This window comes from Scyliorhinus canicula, chromosome 7, assembly GCF_902713615.1.
Source record: "Scyliorhinus canicula chromosome 7, sScyCan1.1, whole genome shotgun sequence".
Classification (NCBI taxonomy): domain Eukaryota; kingdom Metazoa; phylum Chordata; class Chondrichthyes; order Carcharhiniformes; family Scyliorhinidae; genus Scyliorhinus; species Scyliorhinus canicula.
In genome coordinates this window covers 172,908,279-172,927,013 of record NC_052152.1, presented here as the reverse complement: position 1 = coordinate 172,927,013, position 18,735 = coordinate 172,908,279, and the positions used below count along the sequence as shown (strand labels likewise).

At 45.0% G+C, this 18,735-nt stretch overlaps 1 protein-coding gene across 1 annotated transcript in view; it reads left to right on the top strand.

The window, feature by feature from the left end:
* The window catches only part of LOC119969550 (dnaJ homolog subfamily C member 5), a 93,464-nt gene that overhangs the window by 67,535 nt on the left and 7,194 nt on the right, over positions 1–18,735 (top strand). The window contains exons 2-3 of the mRNA XM_038803310.1: positions 2,762–2,878; positions 11,334–11,547. Coding sequence (XP_038659238.1) covers positions 2,772–2,878; positions 11,334–11,547 — 321 coding nt within the window. The 5' untranslated portion in view covers positions 2,762–2,771. The remainder of the gene's footprint in view (positions 1–2,761; positions 2,879–11,333; positions 11,548–18,735) is intronic.

The window sequence follows — 18,735 nt, the reverse complement described above, 5'->3', positions numbered from 1 at the left end:
AAGATGATTGTGGTTATTGGAGGTCGGTCATCTCAGTCCTGGGCATCAGTGGAGGAGTTCCTCAGAAATGAAAATGAAATGAAAATCATTTATTGTCAGGAGTAGGCTTCAATGAAGTTACTGTGAAAAGCCCCTAGTCGCCACATTCCGGCGCCTGTCTGGGGAGGCTGGTACGGGAATCGAACCGTGCTGCTGGCCTGCTTGGTCTGCTTTAAAAGCCAGCGATTTAGCCTGGTGAGCTAAACCAGCCCCTGGTAGTGTCCTCGGTCCAATCATCTTGAGCTGCTTCATCAATTAACTTACTTCCATCATAAGGTCAAAGGTGGGGACGTTGACTGTTGGATGTTCACCAATCAGTACACCCGTTCAGCATCATTCGTGACTTCTCAAATACCGTGAATCAGTCCACGCCCAAATGCAGCATGATCTGGACAATATTGCAAGCTTGGGCTGATAAGTGGCAAGGAACATTCTCACCACGCGTACTGGAAATGACCTCCGACAAGAGAGAATGTGACTATTGCCCCATGACGTTCAATAGCATTACCATCACTGAATCCCCCACTATCAATATCCTGGGGCTTACCAGAAATTGAACTGGATTAGCTATGTAAAACCTGGCTACACGAACAGGTCAGAGGCTAGGAATCCTGCAGAAAGTAACTCTCCTGACTCCCCAAAGCCTGTCCACTATCTACAAGTTAAAGTTAGGAGTATGATGGAATACTGTCCACTTGCCTGAATGAGTGCTGCTCCAACAACACTCCAGCTTGACACCATCCAGGCCAAAGCCCATTTAATTGGCAGCAGGCCCATAAACATCACTCCCTCCACCAACGACTGACGGTGTACCATCTACAAGATGCACTGCGGGAACTCGGCAAGCCTCCTCAATCAGCACCTTCCAAACCTTCAACCGCTACAATCTAGTACGATAATAGCAGTAGATACATAAGAGCACCACCACTTGATGTTACCCTCCAAGTCACTCACCATCCTGACTTGGAACAATGTTGCTGGTCCTTCACTGACGCTGGGACAAAATTCTGGAACTCCCTCCCAGTACCTACATCGCATGGACTGTAGTGAATTCAAGAAGGCAGTTCACCACCACCACCTTCTAGAGGTCAGTTAGGGATGGGCAGTAAGTGTTGGCCAGCCAGTGACTCCCCCATCCCATGAATGAATTTGAAAAAATACATGTGAGCATGAGTGATGAGAGATCTGGAAGAAGCCCCAACCTCCTGTAGAGACCCAAATGTGTAAATACTTGCTGTAAATAGCGAGTTATGGTTTTGAAATCTGCAGACTTGAGCAACATAGTTTGGGAGAATAGATTATCCTATAATCTCCGCCTAGGCCCTGACCACACAACAAAACACGATGCATTGATTTTACAGTACTGCAGCCAATAAAGGGACGTTGTGGAACTGTGTATGCTGCTCCACTTGTACTCACTAATACAATTTGTAAATAAGATGGAGTGAAATCCATCTCTTTTTATAAAACCTTGGTGTTGGAGGTCTTTATCTCACTATTGCTCGGCCGAAATTTGTTGTTTCTTGTGCAAATGTAGCAAAAAATTCAGTTGCGTTTTATAAAAATGTATTATGCAATTATACTGTAACATAGTAATGAGTGGTAGAATATCCAATAAAGAGCAAAAATGATTGTGATGTGCACAGGCCAACTGAATAATTACTATATGTATTGTCTGTCATACTCCTCTGGAGGTCTTCCCTTCACTGCCTCCAGCCAGTTTCCCAAACCCAAACAGCCCACTTCCACCTCCTTCCCAAAATCCACAAACAAGCCTGACCTACTGTTTCAGCCTGTTCTGAACTTATTTTTCCTATCCTAACTCCATTTTTTTCTCTGTTAGTCCAGTCTCTTCCACCCTCCATCCGTGGTCTCTGAACAACTTTCTTGCACTCCACTCGTTTCCTGGTGCTATAGGTACCCGCATGGGTTCCAGTTACAAAAGCAAATTACTGTGATGCTGGAACCCAAAACCAAAGCCAAAGAGAAAATCTTGGCAGATCTGGCAGCAACTGTAGGGAGAAAAAAGAGCTAATATTTTGAGTCCAGATGACCCTTTATCAAAGCTTTGGATAGGATATGTGGAACATTTCATTATTGCAGTCGTACACCGGCTCCCTCCTCGCAGTTTTTCCAATATATTAACTGGATCAGTGCTGCCTCCTGCTCTTGCCATGAACTGGAACATTTCATTGACTTTGTTTCCAATTCCCAGCCTTCCCTCACCTTCACTTGGTCCATCTGACTGTCCCCTCCCCTTCCTTGACTTCTCTGTCTCCACTTATGAAGATCAGCTATCTACTAATGTTCACTACAAACTTTCAGGTTTGCATCATGAAATTTTTTATCATTTAATCTCCTCTGACCTCTACCCTGTTACAGATATTTTCCTGCCCTCCCACCTTCCACTACCTCCAAAACCGCTTCCATTTCTATCTTCCTTCAATTCTGATGTAAGGTCTTCAGCCTGAAACATTCACCCTTTCTCTGTACAGAGGTTGCCTGAGTTTTTTTCCAGCATTTTTGTTCTTCTTACTGTTTTTAATCAGTCAGTGCACATACAATAAACTGGAATGGAAAGATCAATTTGCTTTTTATATCCAGTAATTCATATTGTTGCTGTAATACATTTTGCTTGAGATGGGACTGCTATTCAAACTAATTATTCATTTGCTGAGAAATTGCCTCTTAATATCTTAATTATCACCCTTTTCTCTTCTAGTTAGTACAAAATGGCTGACCAAAGGCAGCGCTCACTGTCCACCTCAGGGGAAACGCTATATGTTGTTCTGGGACTTGACAAAAATGCTACACCAGAGGACATTAAGAAATCATACAGGTAAGTGGCTCAATAATGGAACAACAATGAAGATCTTAACCAACATAACTAACTAAATCTTAAGTTGCACATATATTGACCATGACTCATCGTTCAGAACCATCACGCCTACATGTCTCTGATATTACATAAGAACTAGGAGCAGGACTAGGCCATCTGGCCCCTCGAGCCTGTTCCACCATTCAATAAGATCATACCTGATCTTTTTGTGGACTCGGTTCCACTTACCCACCCGCTCACCGTAACCTTTCACTCTTTTACTGTTAAAAAATCTATCTACCTTTGCCGTAAAAACATTTAACGAGGAAGCCTTAACTGCTTCACTGGGCAGAGAATTCCACAGATTCACGACCCTTTGCGTGAAGAAGTTTCTCCTCAACTCCGTCCTAAATCTGCTCCCCCTTATTTCAAGGCTATGCCCTCTAGTTCTAGTTTCACCTGCAGATGGAAACGACCTCCCTGCTTCAATCCTATTGATTCCCTTCATAATTGTATATGTTTCTTAAGATCCCCCCTCATTCTTCTAAATTCCAATGAGTATAGTCCCAGTCTACTTCATTTCTCCTCGTAAGATAATCCTCTCTTTGGAATCAATCCTCTGCACACCCTCCAGTGCCAGTACATCCTTTCTCAAGTAAGGAGACCAAAACTGTACACAGTACTCCAGGTGTGGCCCGGCCTCACCTGGATCGTATAATGCTGCAACATAACTTCCCTACTTTCAAATTCCATCCCTCTAGCAATTAGGACAAAATTCCATTTACGTCCTTAATTACTTGCTGCAATCAAACAACTTTTGGTGATTCATGCAGAAGGACACCCAGGTTCCTCTGCACAGCAGCATGCTGCAATTTGCTACCATTTAAATAATAGTCCATTTTGCTGTTATTCCTACCAAAATGGATGGCCTCACATTTATCAACATTGAACTCCATCTGCCAGACCCTTGCCCACTCACTTAAACTATCTATATCCCTCTGAAGACTTTGTGTCCTCTGCACACTTGGCTCTACCACTCATCTTCGTGTCATCTGCAAACTTTGACACATTATAATTGGTCCCCAACTCTAGATCATCTACATAAATGTGAACAATTGCGGACCCAACACTGATCCCCGAGGCACACCACTAGCCACTGATCGCCAACCAGAAAACCACCCATTTATCCACACTCATTTCCCACTAATCTATGCCACTTTATGCCTTTTCTTTCAATTTGATGCCCTCCATTAATTCCTTAGATATCCGTGGCTGTTTATCCTTTTTCATGCAGTCCTTTTCACAGGTATGTACTTTTTCTGAGCACTGTGAAAAATCTCTTTGAAAGCCCTCCACTGTTCCTCAATTGTCCCACTACGAAGTCTTTGTTCCCAATCTACCCTAGCCAACTCCTCCCTCATCCCATTGTGCTCCTTTGTTTAAGCACAAGACATTGGTATTGAATTTTACTTTCTCGCGCACTACAGTATCTGTATTTTTAAATTCAATTATACTCTGATTGCTCCTTCCGAGAGGATCCCGAACAATGAGATCATTTATTATTCCTGTCTCATTACACAGGACCAGATCTAGGATAGCTTGCTCCCGCATAGGTTCCACGACATATTGTTTGTGAAAACTATCACGGATACAGTCTATGAACTTCTCCTCAAGGCTGCCCTGACCGACCTGGTTTGGCCAATCAACATGTAGATTAAAATTCCCCATGATAATTGCTGTACCATTTTTACATGCATCAGTTATTTCTTTGTTTATTGCCCATCCCACCATGATATTATTTGGTGGCCCATAGCCTATCAGTGACCCTTTTCTCCTTACTATTTCTAATTTCCACCCAAATGGATTCAATTTTTTTCCCGATAGAACCTATATCATCTTCCCACTGCCCTGATGTCATCCCTAAATATCAGTGCTACACCACCTCCCTTACCTTCCTGCCAGTCCTTCCGTATAGTCTGATGCCGCTGGATATTTAACTCTTATCAATTGTGACCATCCTGTAACCATATCATAGAATTATCATAGAATTTACAGTGCAGTATCTCCGTAATGACCACTAAATCATACTCATTTGTGATGATTTGTGCCGTCAACTCATTTATCTTGTTTTGAATGCTACGAACATTCAGGCAAAGTGCTTTGATGCTAGTTTTATGCTAAATGCACAGTAGCATAGTGGTTAGCACTATAGCGTCACAGCACCAAGGTCCCTGGTTCAATTCCTGGCTTGGGTCACTGTCTGTGCGGAGTCTGCACGTTCTCCCCATGTCTACGCGTTTTTCCTCCGGGTGCTCTGGTTTCCTCCCACAAGTACCGAAAGATGTGCTATTAGGTCATTTGGACATTCTGAATTCTCCAACTGTGTACCCAAAAAGGTGCCAGTATGTGTCGACTGGGGGCTTTTCACAGTAACTTCATTGCAGTGTTAGCGTAAGCCTACTTGTGACAACAAAGATTATTAATACCTTTTTGAATCCTAGCAGCTCCATTAATAACATCTCCTGAGTTCTTATTCCCTTTATCTTTTTCCTTAACTTTCTGTGTAGTTGAACACACCTTCCCATGTGCTAACCTGCTTTGCTTCCCATTAACCATTACCCCCTCCCCACTTGCTAGTTTGAAGTCCTTGAGACCAACCTATTTATCCTTCTCGCTAGAACGCTGGTCCCAGATCGGTACAAAAAACCATCCCAAAGATACAGATTCCTCTTCCAATACTGAGGTCAATGCCCCAAGAAATTAAACCCCGCCTGAAAGCACTCCTTTAGCCACGTGTTTACTTCCCTCACTAGTGTCATATGTCAGGTTATTGCACTTCCAAGAGGGCAAAGATAAATGTTAATAACTCCAAAATGTGAACAAATCAAGTAGCTTGATTCAGTTGGTAAAGATCAATCAGAAAGGAGAGAAATCAAGTTGCACCTTTGTCTTTGATTATCAATTCCAATCGAAGTAGGTAAAACTATCTGGTTAAACATATGGACAGTGGGTAGGACATTCTTCTTTACAGCTAGCTGAAAATAGAATTTACAACATCGATAATTCTTAGTGTTGTTTCTCATCCAAGGAGCAGCCTGCATGATTTGGAAATTACTTTTCAGAGGATCATTCTTTCTTCTGGAGCCTGAGATTTAATTTGAAGTGCTTGTCTGTGGGTGAATTTTTAAAACTGACTTTCCTACTTTCTCTCGCTTGTTTTCGTCTACACCACACTGACTATGATGAGTCCTTGTCACCTTCATTTCGGCTGCTTATAAAATATAACACTTTACTGTTGCATTTGTCTATCTTGCTGTTGTTGTTATCAACTGCGTCCTCACAGCTCCATTTTCCATGATTTTCTGCAGATACTCTACAGTACCATCTGAATCGGAGCTGGAGGAGTCTGTCCTCATCAGTTATAAATTCCACCCACTTTTCTGTCTTGTGTTTGAGGGTTTTTTTTCCCCATCACTGTTTGCTACTTCTCCCTCATTCTCTGATGTTCACACCCCCCCCATGATGCCCAAACTCTATTCTCTCAAACCCCTGCCTCCAAAGTTATCACTTCAGAATATCCTCCAATTCCCTCCAACTCAATGATTTTCTCTCTTTACACATTCCAGGGCCACTCCAATGCTACCAAAGCCACATTGCGTACTCTTCTGCAACACCCTAACCTATCTACCTCTTGCCACCTTCAGTTCAGAACTTTTCCCGATAATGAGCTCTTAAAAACAACGTTAACTATAGAATAATCACAAGCCATTGGCACAAAGGGTAACATAATCATGAAGTTAAAAGCTAAAAATGCAATTTAACTTAAAAAATCACTATTGCAGCAGGCACCATAATAATTTATTGTGGACTATATAAAATGAAATACCATATCTTTCAACTTGCCTTAATTGTTGACCTGTGTTGAGGTTATTCTACAGCAACTAATTTTACATTTGCCAATGGGATGACCTATGTTGGGATGTAATGACAGGTGGGACAGCTGGATGCTACTGTGGTTATTATGGAAGCTCAGAATAGTGACCGGAATCATTTTGTGGAAACTATAGGATAGGAGTGAGGAATGCCAAGTGCCAGATGAATTGGGTACAAGCAGGTGTTGGGGGCACAGGGGTTTGTGGTAGACCTCATTCAACTGAAGGCCAAGTCAGGAATATGTCCGAAGCTCCAATAATGAAGTGGGCTGTAAGGCTCAGAATTCTATTCTAGCATGTAGTAAGATTGGGTTTCTATGCCAAATACGCTAGGGAAAGATGAATGCTAATGTAATTGAGTGAGACGTTCAGGTTGGAATTTGATATTTTGCAATAATTTGGTGGGAGGACAGTGAGTCTGAGACTGAGTTAGTGCGGAGTTGTGTTCAGAGCAACGCTAATCTAGGACCACAGTGAAGATAAATTACTAGGACCTGAACTTATAGAACAGTACAGCACAGAACAGGCCCTTCGGCCCTCGATGTTGTGCCCGCATCCTTCCCATCCACTCCCCTCACAATTTCAAATGCCTCTACAAGACCCCCCCCCTCATCCCTCCAAACTCCAACGAGCACAGTCCCAGTCCACCTCCCCCCCCCCCCCCCCCCCCCTCCCCCCACCCACAATCCAACCCCTTCAGCTCTGGGACCAACCCAGTGAATCTCCTCTGCACACCCTCCAGTGCCAGCACGTCCCCTCTCAAGTAAGGAGACCAAAACTGAACACAACACTCCAGGTGCGGCCTCACCAACACCCCATACAATTGCAACATAACCTCCCCAGTCTTAAACTCCATCCCTCCAGCAATGAAGGACAAAATTCCATTAGCCTTCCCAATCACCTGTTGCACCTGTAAACCAACCCTCTGTGACTCATGCACCAGCACACCCAAGTCTCTCCGCACGGCGGCATGCTCCAACACTTTACCGTTCAAACAACAATCCCGTTTGCTGCCGCTCCCACCAAAATGGACAACCTTACACCTGTCAACACTGCACTCCATCTGCCAGACCCCAGCCTACCCACCCAACCCATCCAAATCCCCCTGCAGACCTCCAGCATCCTCCGCACTCCTCACTCTACCACCCATTCTAGCGCCATCCGCAAACCCGGACACACTGCCCCTGGTCCCCAACTCCAAATCATCCATGCAAACCGCGAACAATTGTGGGCCTAACACGGATCCCAAGGATGAGGACATTGTCTCATGGAGAGGTTAGGTAGCCGAGATCAATATTCTCTGGGGTTTAGAAAAATTCGGTGATCTAATTGAAATATACACCTGGTCCTGATGCCTATGTTCATAATTCTTATGGGGCTTGCCAAATAGATGCTGGGAAAGTGTTTCCACTGGCTGGGGAATCCATAAAGCAAGGTCATATTCTCAGAATAAATGGTTGGCTAATTTGGACTGAGGAGAAATTTAATCACGCCAAGGGTTGTGACTCGTTGGCATTCTCGACTAGAGAGCTGTGCACGCTCTGTCACTTGAGTATATTTAAGACTGAGTTCAATATATTTTTGGGTACTAATAGAATTAAGGGCTATAGAGATAAATATTTGAGTTGAGGTAGATTAGCCATGACTATATTGAATTGTGCAGAGGGCTCTACTCCAGCTTTTGTTTCTTAGGTTAGAAAACTTGTGATTTAAAAAAAAAAAAATATTTCTGATGTAGTGTTTGTGATGTCAGTATTTTCAATGTGGCACTGTAACTATTAAACAAAACACCAGAGGGTGCAATTTGTTCACAGGAAAAAAAAACTAGTAAATGAAAAAACTATAAATGTAGAGTAAATTCAATTCCATATGTATTTTAAACTTTTCATTGAAATCTAGAATTGCTTTTGGCTGAATATATTTTAAACTATTTACATTTTGTGAAGCTGAGATAAATTTGAGAATTATGTAAACCTATTCTGAATTTTTTTTCCAGTTTCAACTAAGACTTTTTGGGGGCAATTCTCCAAAATGGACCCCAAGTGTTTGCGCCGTCGTGAACACCGCCGCGTTTCACAATGGTGCGAAACGGGCATGGGGACGACTGATTCAGCACGAGCTGGAGCGTTTCACGCCGCTGCAGCCTCCCATCCCGGCGGCAAATGGGCGGTGCGCCAACCCGTGCATGCGCAGATGGGCCGCGCCAACCTGCACATGCGTGGGGGACTTCTTTAGCGCGCCGGCCCCAACTCAATCTGACATCGGTGTTCAGGGGCCGGGGGGGGGGGGGGGGGGCACCGATCAGTGGGCCCCGATAGCAGGCCGGACCCCATCGGAGCCCCCCCCCCCCGGGGAGAGAGGTGCCCCCCCCTTCCCTGGGGACAGAGCCCCGCCCCCTTGGGGACGGAGCCCCCCCCACCCCACCCCCTTGGGGACGGAGCCCGCCCCACCGACCAGGGGTGAACGACGCTGGCGGGACGCTAGTATCCGCTTTGTCCATCCAGGCCGGAGAATCTCTCCTCTCTCCCCCCCCGCTGATTCCAGGGACCGATGCAAATGGCCCCCTTCATGCTTCTTCTTTTAAATAACTTTAGAGTACCCTATTCTATTTTTCCAATTAAGGGGCAGTTTAGTGTGGCCAATCCACCTACCCAGCACATCTTTAGGTTAAGGGGGTGAGACCCACCCATACATGGGAGAATGTGCAAACGCCACAAATGCAGTGACCCTGGTCCGGAATCGAACCCGGGTCCTCCGCACAGTGAGGCAGCAGTGCTAACCACTGCACCCCCGTGCTGCCCCTAGAACGTTTAATGCTGGTGTTTTGTCTACAAAATTATGAGGGGCATAGACAGGGTGGATAGTCGGAGACTTTTCCCAGGGTAGAGGGGTCAATTACAAGGGAGCATAGGTTTAAGGTGCGAGAGCCAAGGTTTAGAGGAGATGTACGAGGCAAGTTTTTTTTTTTACACAGTGGGTAGTGGATGCCTGGAACTCACTGCCAGAGGAGGTGGTAGAAGCAGGGACAATAGTGACATTAAGGGGCATCTTGACAAATACATGAATAGGATGAGGATAGAGGGAGACAAACCCAGGAAGTGTGGAAGATTTTAGTTGACGGGCAGCATGGTCGGCACAGGCTTGGAGGGCCGAAGGGCCTGTTCCTGTGCTGTACTTTTCTTTGTTCTAGTAGTTTATAGGAAAGTGCGTTTTTGGCAATTGATGTGCTGCTTTTAATGATTGGGGTGCTATGGTATAACATTTGATATATTATACAGCTACCAAGAAGCTGCTCTGTTTAGTACAGCAAGAAGCAAATCAATTTTAAACAAAGTACACAGCTTGCCAGTGAAAATCAATTTAATTCCTGTCTGAGGGAAGCTTGTAAATTTCTAACTATTGGGAATAGACCAGCGTCAAATGGCACCCCATCTTTTCATTGTAATGCTTTTAGTTAGTTTGAATTCAAATTCCTTCTGGCTTTGTCCATTCCTATCTCTCATCTCCAGTCCCTCAACCCACATAGTCCTCTAATTCTGGTCTCTTGAGTATGTCTTGACCTAATGTTTGGTCATCTGACCTAATGTCTCCTTGGGCGGGTTGGTCATATTTTGTTTTAAAATGCCCTTTTTGAAGCATCCTGGGACATTTCATTATGTTAAAGATGCTTAGTTAATAAAAGATGTTGTGATGGTGGTGGCAACTGCTGCCGCTCCTTCACCTTTGGCCCACCTTTGAAGGCTCCATAGTACACCATAATGAAATGTCCCAAGATGCTTCATAATGCAATAGAAGTGTGACCCCAAACCACATAAGGAGATATAAGGTCAGATGACCAAAAACGTAATTACAAAGAGGTGAATTTTAAGCAGTGTCTAAAGGGGGTCAAGAAGGTATTCCAAAGCTTGGGATCAAGGCATTGCCCAGCAATGGTAGAGCAATGAAAAAACCCAGGGAGATCCAAGAGCCCAGAATTAGAGGACTAGATATATCTCAGGGCTGCGGAGCTGGAGGAGATCACAGAGGTGGAGAAGGCTAAGGCTATGAAGGTCCTTTCAACTGTCTTGAATCCTCCGCTCTATTTCCGTCCTAAAACACCACCTCCTTACATACCCCTCTTGGATTAGCCTTTCTTAACAAAAAATTTTATTTTGGTTTACTCTCAATTTTTAAAAACTTGTCTCTCTTCCATAGAAATTCCTATTTCAACGTTAAAAGCCGCATGTCAATGCAAGATCTTGTCTGTGGCACAGGACCTGATTATACCTACGTGTACCACAGGAGAAATATTGCCGTGCTTTGTATTGGAAAATAAATAGTCTCAGCAAGCACCTTAAAAACAATATCTACAACGCAATGGAAACTTGTGTAGCATACTAAAGTTAGCAGTACCAAAAATAATTTTTAACATGAAACATCAATCTGTTATGTAACTTGACCTGAAAAGTTACAGTTTATGGTAACTAGGCTGGCACAGGTCTTGAAATGTGTACACAAAAGTGAACATATTTCTAACTATTTGTATATGTTGTCTTTTTATGCAGAAAGCTTGCACTGAAGTATCACCCTGACAAGAATCCAGATAATCCTGAAGCTTCAGAAAAATTTAAAGAGATAAATAATGCTCACGCAATTCTGACTGATGCAACAAAACGGAATATCTATGATAAGTATGGCTCATTGGGTCTGTACGTGGCAGAGCAGTTTGGTGAGGAGAATGTAAATACATACTTCGTCCTGTCTAGCTGGTGGGCAAAGGTGAGAATTTTTGATTGTACTGAAATTTTCAGCAAAATTGTCAATCACTGATATGTGCTGAGATTTTTATAGTCAGTGGTGAAAGGATAATGATTGCTGCTGACCTCTGGAAAAACTGTCTGTCTACAAAGATGTAGTGCGCTCAAGAGCGTCCACTTCCCCTAACTGGACATGACTTTAAATTTGGTAGCCTCCATGGCATAGTGCATACAGGCTGATCACCAGTCAGATTGAAGAATTCTCACAGACAGCAAGTTTAAAAAGGCATTTATTTCACATTTCAATACTTTATGCAGAAGGCAAAATTATAATTAAAAACTGAAATATCATTCTGAAAGGTGAAGTGATGGCATAGTGCCATTGTCAGTGGACTAATAACCCAGAGAACCAGGAGAATGCTCTGGGGACCCAGGTTTGAAACCCGCCATCTCGGGCAGATAATGAATTCAATAAAAATCTGGAATTAAAAGTCAATAATGACCATGAAACGATTGTCAATTGTTGCAAAAAACCATCTGGTTTACTAATGTACTCCCGGTGGCCTAGAAGGAAGACGGAAAAGAATGGGCAGTTGAACCATAAGCTTCAGATCCACAGTAATGGCTTGGCAAGCAGGGGAGTTGAGATGAGCAATAAATGCTGGCCCGTATAGCAACGCTCACATCCAATGAACGAAGAATTGAAAATCTCAAACCTATTATTTTGAGAATAATAGAATCTTTAAATGTTCTTCTGATGGAATGAGACTCCAACTTGGTCAACAGGGGTTGTATAAAACTCCAATGCAGCACATAGAACAAGGCTTTGCATTATTTTTCTTTTAGAGCAAGGATAGTGTGTAAAATGTTGAAACTCACAACAGTTCACTGATTCTATGTTGCTTGCATCTGTAAAGAGTGCAGTGACGTACCCTGTGAAGAGCAGGGTATCACTCATGGCAACTTCTGGAGTTCCACATTAACTATGCATATGCAGGTGCTAGAAGTTGCTACTAGTTGTACTCGGAATGATGGTGACTCAACCATTTCACTGTCTTTAAAACTGCAAAGTCCAGACCATGAAATTTTCCAATTTCATATCATCATCATCAGAAAAACTGACTGATGACTATATATTGAAAACAATTGGTTACTCTGGAATAGTGTCATGAACATAAAATCTAGGCTGCCAGTCTGGGATGTTAACTTTTGGATGAGATATTACACCAAGGCCTTTTCTGAATGTAAAAGACCCCATGGTACTTGGAGCAGGAGTGTGCACCTGCCCAATATTTACCCTCAACAACCACCTGAAAACAGATTACCTGGTAAATATCAACATTTGTAGTAAGTACTATATAAATGCAGGACCTTGCCTTTCTTTACCTTTTCCATGGTCTCGCTGTAGTTCCCATAAGGAACATTTTACATCCCTTTTGAATCAAAAGCTGCGGTATCTACTTGCTTGTTGGAGATTTCATGCCCTCTGCGCAATTTTCATTTGTCAGTGCCCTCACTGCTTTATTTCTCTCCAACACACTGCACTTGTCCTAAAGTCTGGTTCCAAAGTAAATTAATTTGATTATTGATGAGTTAGCAGGTAAGAGATGCAAGTAAAGCCAGGTTTTGGTAGGACAACATTAGTAAACAATCTGAATGTGTTTTAAGCTGCAGTCTGCAAAAAGCAATGAATATAGACCTTTATTTACCACTCGTGTATTCAAGTCAAATTCTGCATTCTGTTATCAACTAAATAATGCTGTTCACATGTTCCAATCAGTATGATGCTACATTAATAAACAATCTTGGAAATAAAAGACAACGGTCACCTTCCAAAGTTGGGCTGGAGCCAGGCAACCAATTTAAACCTTCCCTGCTTTTAAGTTGATTCATAATAACAATATTCCTACACATTTACCCATCCTGCCCATATATGCAGAGTGACAGGACATTGGAGGTTGTCACTGAAGGTTTTTACAGCTTAAAGCACAAATATATTGCGGAAATGTTTTTTCCTTGCTCTGTGCAGCTGAACCTAATTTTTACTGTCCAGTATGCAATTGCTAAAGATCAGCATATCAATTAGGCAAAAGTCCATTGCATCCCCTGAGACGATCCAAAATTTCAGATAAAGATATGGTGTGAAGTATTTTTTGCTGGAATCCACCAGTTACTCTTTAAAAATGTATCAATACGGAATGCCTGCCCTTAATTTCCAAATGCTTAGTTGGAATTCTCATTAATTTTTTTTTTTATAAATGTTTTTTTATTGAGTTTTCATATTTTATATATGACAAATTACAAGTTATTAGAGAGAGAGAAAAAAAAAAGGAAAAAAAGGAAAACACAAAAATTTAACATGAATATTTACAGGTAAGCATCTTCATAACAATAATTGTGGCCGCCCCCTTTAGCCAGCATACATATTTTACATTCCCCAATATGGCCGAGGCACATGTTTATAGGCATTTATTTATAGTTTGGTTTTGGGCCTTGGCTTGCCATCAAACCCCCATACCGAGCCCGTATCCCCCCCCCCCCCCCCCCCCCCCCCGGCTACCTTCCCCCGATTCCCGTCCATTTTCCCCTGGTTCTTGGCCACCCGACTATTCTTCCTCATGTACGTTGGCCACAAACAGGTCCCGGAACAGTTGCATGAATGGCTCCCACGTTCTGTGGAAGCCGTCGTCCGACCCTCGGATGGCGAATTTGATTTTCTCCATTTGGAGAGATTCCGAGAGGTCGGACAGCCAGTCTGCAGCTCTGGGCGGTGCTGCTGACCGCCAGCCAAACAGGATTCTACGGCGGGCGATCAGGGAGGCAAGGGCGTCCGCCCTCCTCCCCAGGAATAGATCTGGCTGGTCTGAAACCCCGAAGACCGCCACTATCGGGCATGGCTCCACCCTCACCCCCACCACTTTGGACATAGCCTCGAAGAAGGCTGTCCAGTACTCCACAAGTCTGGGGCAAGACCAGAACATGTGGGCGTGGTTGGCCGGGCCTCTCTGGCACCGCTCACATTTGTCCTCCACCTCCGGGAAGAACCTACTCATACGGTTTCTCGTTAAGTGGGCTCTATGTACCACTTTTAGTTGCGTCAGGCTGAGCCTTGCGCACGTGGAGGTGGAGTTGACCCTATGCAGTGCTTCGCTCCAGAGTCCCCACCCTATCTCAATCCCCAGATCGTCCTCCCATTTCCTTCTTGTTGCGTCCAGTACGGTGTCGTCCCTATCTACCAGTCGGTCATACATGTCACTACAGTTCCCTTTCTCTAGGATACTTGCGTCCAGTAGGTCTTCCAATAGTGTCTGTCGTGGCGGTTGTGGGTACGTCCTTGTCTCCTTTCGTAGGAAGTTTTTGAGCTGCAGGTACCGTAGCTCGTTCCCCCCAGCTAGCTGAAATTTCTCTGTCAGTTCGTCCAGTGTTGCGATCCTGTCGTCCGTGTATAGGTCCCTGACTGTCAGTGTCCCCCCCGTCCTGCCTCCACCTTTTGAAGGTGGCGTCGGTCAGTGCTGGTTTGAACCTATGGTTGTTGCAGATGGGAGCCTTGTCCGACATTTTGTACAGGCCAAATTGCTGCCGCAGTTGGTTCCAGGATTGGAGGGTGGCTGCTGGAGTGTTTTTTGGGTGGGGATGGGAGTGCTGCCGTGGCGAGGGCCCGGAGGGAGGTTCCCATGCAGGAGGCCTCCTCCGCACGCACCCACTCGGCTTCTGGCTCCTGGATCCATCCCCTTACTCGGCTCGGCTGTTGCCGCCCAGTGGTAGAATTGTAGATTCGGGAGGGCTAGCCCCCCCCCTGGATTTTGTTTTTTGTATGACCTTCTTTGGGATCCTAGCATTTTTACCCCCCCCCCCCATACGAACGCCATGATATGTTTGTCCAGCGCTTTGAAAAAGGCCTTGGGGATGTAGATCGGAATGGATCTAAACAGGAAAAGGAACCTGGGCAGTACGTTCATTTTGATCGTCTGGACTCTCCCCGCGAGGGAGAGCGGGAGTGTGTTCCATCTTTGCAGGTCCTTTTTAACTTCCTCCGTCAGGCTGGTGAGGTTCCATTTGTGGATCCCTTTCCAGTCATGGGCTATTTGGATCCCCAGGTAGCGGAATTTATTTCGGGCTTGTTTGAACGGCAGCCCCTTTAGTGCTGCCCCCCCCCCCCCCCTTGCGGGTGTACTGGGAAGATCTCACTTTTGCTCATGTTGAGTTTGTAGCCCGAGAAGGCTCCAAACTCTTTCAGGAGCGCTATGATTCCGTCCATGCTGCTTTGTGGGTCCGAGATATAGAGGAGCAGATCATCCGCATAGAGTGAGACTCTGTGCTCTCTACCTCCCCTTCGGATCCCCCTCCAATTTTTTGCTGCCCTGAGCGCGATTGCTAGCGGTTCGATTGCTAGTGCGAACAGCAGCGGGGACAGTGGGCATCCTTGTCTGGTGCCCCTGTGCAGCTGGAAGTATTGGGAGTTGGTATTGTTGGTCCGTACACTCGCCATGGGAGCGTTGTATAGGAGCTTTACCCAAGCGGTGAACCCTGTTCCAAGCCCGAACCGCTCCAGTACCTCTATGAGGTATTTCCATTCGACTCTGTCGAAGGCCTTTTCTGCGTCCAGGGAGACGATCACCTCTTGTGTTCTCTCCCCGGAGGGGGTCATTATCACGTTCAGCAGGCGCCTGATGTTCGCGGTAAGCTGTCTACCTTTGACGAAGCCCGTCTGGTCCTCTGTGACCACCTCAGGTACACAGTCTTCTAGCCTTTTGGCTAGGATTTTGGCCAGTATTTTGGCGTCTGCGTTCAGCAGAGATATGGGTCTGTATGACCCACATTCCGTTGGGTCTTTGTCTTTCTTAGGTATCAGCGAGATTGAGGCCTGTGCTAACGTGGGTGGCAGTGTGCCCCTAGCTAGCGAGTCTGTGAACATCTCCCGCAGGTGCGGGGCCAGCGCTGTCGCGAATTTTTTGTAGAAGTCCGCCGGGAATCCGTCCGGTCCCGGCGCCTTCCCCGTCTGCATGGAGCTAATGCTCTCCATGATCTCTCCCAGTGCTAGTGGTGCTTCCAGATCCAGTTTTCTGCCCTCTCCCACGACTGGTATGTCCAGTCCATCAAGAAACCGGTTCATCCCAGCCTTCCCCGTTGGGGGCTCCGAGGTGTATAGCTCTTGGTAGAAGGCCTTGAAGGTTTCGTTAATCCTCTCTGGTTCTGTTTCCCACGTGCCTCTGGTACCTCTGATTTGCGCAATTTCCCTGCTGGCTGCCTGCTTTCTCAGCTGGTGTGCCAACAGGCGGCTGGCTTTGTCTCCGTGTTCGTACAGGGCCCCGCGTGCCTGGTGGAGTTGGTGTACTGCTTTCCTGGTGGAGAGCAGGTCAAAGTTCCTTTGTAATTCTTTTCTCTCCGCCAGGAGTTCTACGGTCGGGGCCTCGGAGTATTTACGGTCTACCTCCAGTATGGAGTCGACCAGCTTCTGCCTAGCCACCCTTTCCTCCCTATCTCTTTGCGCTTTGAAGGCAATGATTTCCCCTCTTAGTACGGCCTTAAGCGCTTCCCAGAACGTGGAGGATGAGACCTCCCCGTTTTGGTTGTTCTCCGTGTATTCCGCTATGGCCCGCGCTATCCTTTCCCTGAAGGCCTTGTCAGCTAGTAAGGCACCGTCCAGCCTCCATGTGGGGCGCTGGGCCCTTCCCGTCTCCAGCCGCACGTCCATGTAGTGTGGGGCGTGGTCTGATATCACAATTGCGGAGTATTCCACCTTGTCTATCCCTGGAAGCACCGTTTTCCCCACCACAAAGAAGTCAATTCTGGTGTACACATTGTGTACTGGGGAGAAGAAAGAGAATTCTTTCTCCCCCGGGTGGGCGAATCTCCAGGGGTCCACTGCTCCCATCTGCTCCATATAGTGACTGAGTTCCCTTGCCATGTTTGAGGTTTTCCCCGTTCTGGGGTTTGATCTGTCCGTCTTTGGGTCCTGTACACAGTTGAAGTCCCCCCCCCCCCCCCATGATTAGTCGGTGCGTCGCTATGTCCGGGATTTCTGCCATGGTCTTTTGGATGAAGCTCATGTCGTCCCAGCTGGGCGCGTACACGTTAACTAGAACTACCGGCGCCCCATCCAGGGCCCCGCTGACCATGACATACCGTCCCCCTGGGTCCGTAACCGTCTTTGTCGCCCTAAACATTGTCCTCTTGCCAATCAGGATCGCCACCCCCCTGGCCCTTGCCCCATAACAGGAATGATAGGGGAATTCTCATTAATGACTGAATCCCCATATATTCTTTCTTAAAGATTCAACCTTGGGATAGCATACAAAATACAAGCTTTCAATCCTTTATTTGCTTTCTGGGCATGGGTTCTTGAATTTATCTGTGTTTTATTTAAAATAAATCTTTTCTGCATAAATCTTTTTTTTAATGATTTGCTTGCTTCAAAATCCTCTTCCTCTCCAGAAGACATTGGTCCCTGTGAATATAGTTGTGCAGGTGCATGTAGCTTTCTGCTTCTTCATCCAAGCAATCGTACTAATTAGAGTTTTGACAACCTACTTAATTAAAGGGTCTCCAAAGCCAGCGCTTCCACTTGTACACTTTCTGGCAAGGGTTGCACAAGGAGATCAGCAACATGTTATTACTGGTTTGTTTTTTGCCTTCCTGTGCCCAGTGCCACTAAAGTTAGTTGTAGTGTCCTTGCTGCCACCTAATTTAAGAGGAGCTGACAGCACAAACCGAACTTCTGATTTATGTAGTTCAGTTTCATACAGCTGTAACGAATTGAGGTATTAAAGCAGCAGGGTGTTGCATTTTTGAAGTAAATTTTAAAGATTAGTAATATTGAACATTAACGCTGCAGTTAAGCAGTCTATTTTACCTCTGTTGGAATCGCTAATATAATCAAGAACAACTTCTTTTATAAACTTGTATAAAATTTGTTCTAGTAGTTGTGTTCTGGTTAGCAATCAAGTCTTTGGGTAGAAATCAGTATTTTGATAAGGAACACTTTTTTTTGTAAAAATTGATCCTAATATATGTTGCTTTCCAACTATACATGACGCCAACCAAAAATATGTAAATCCTATTAATGTCAATCAGTCTTTTCTTATGCTACCTCAGCAGAGCTATCCATATTATTCAATTACCTGAGCAAGACATTCTATGATCAACTGTGAAATGCTCTATTCTCATGTTTGCTTGATATTTTTTAAATTTCTAACCCATATATATATCA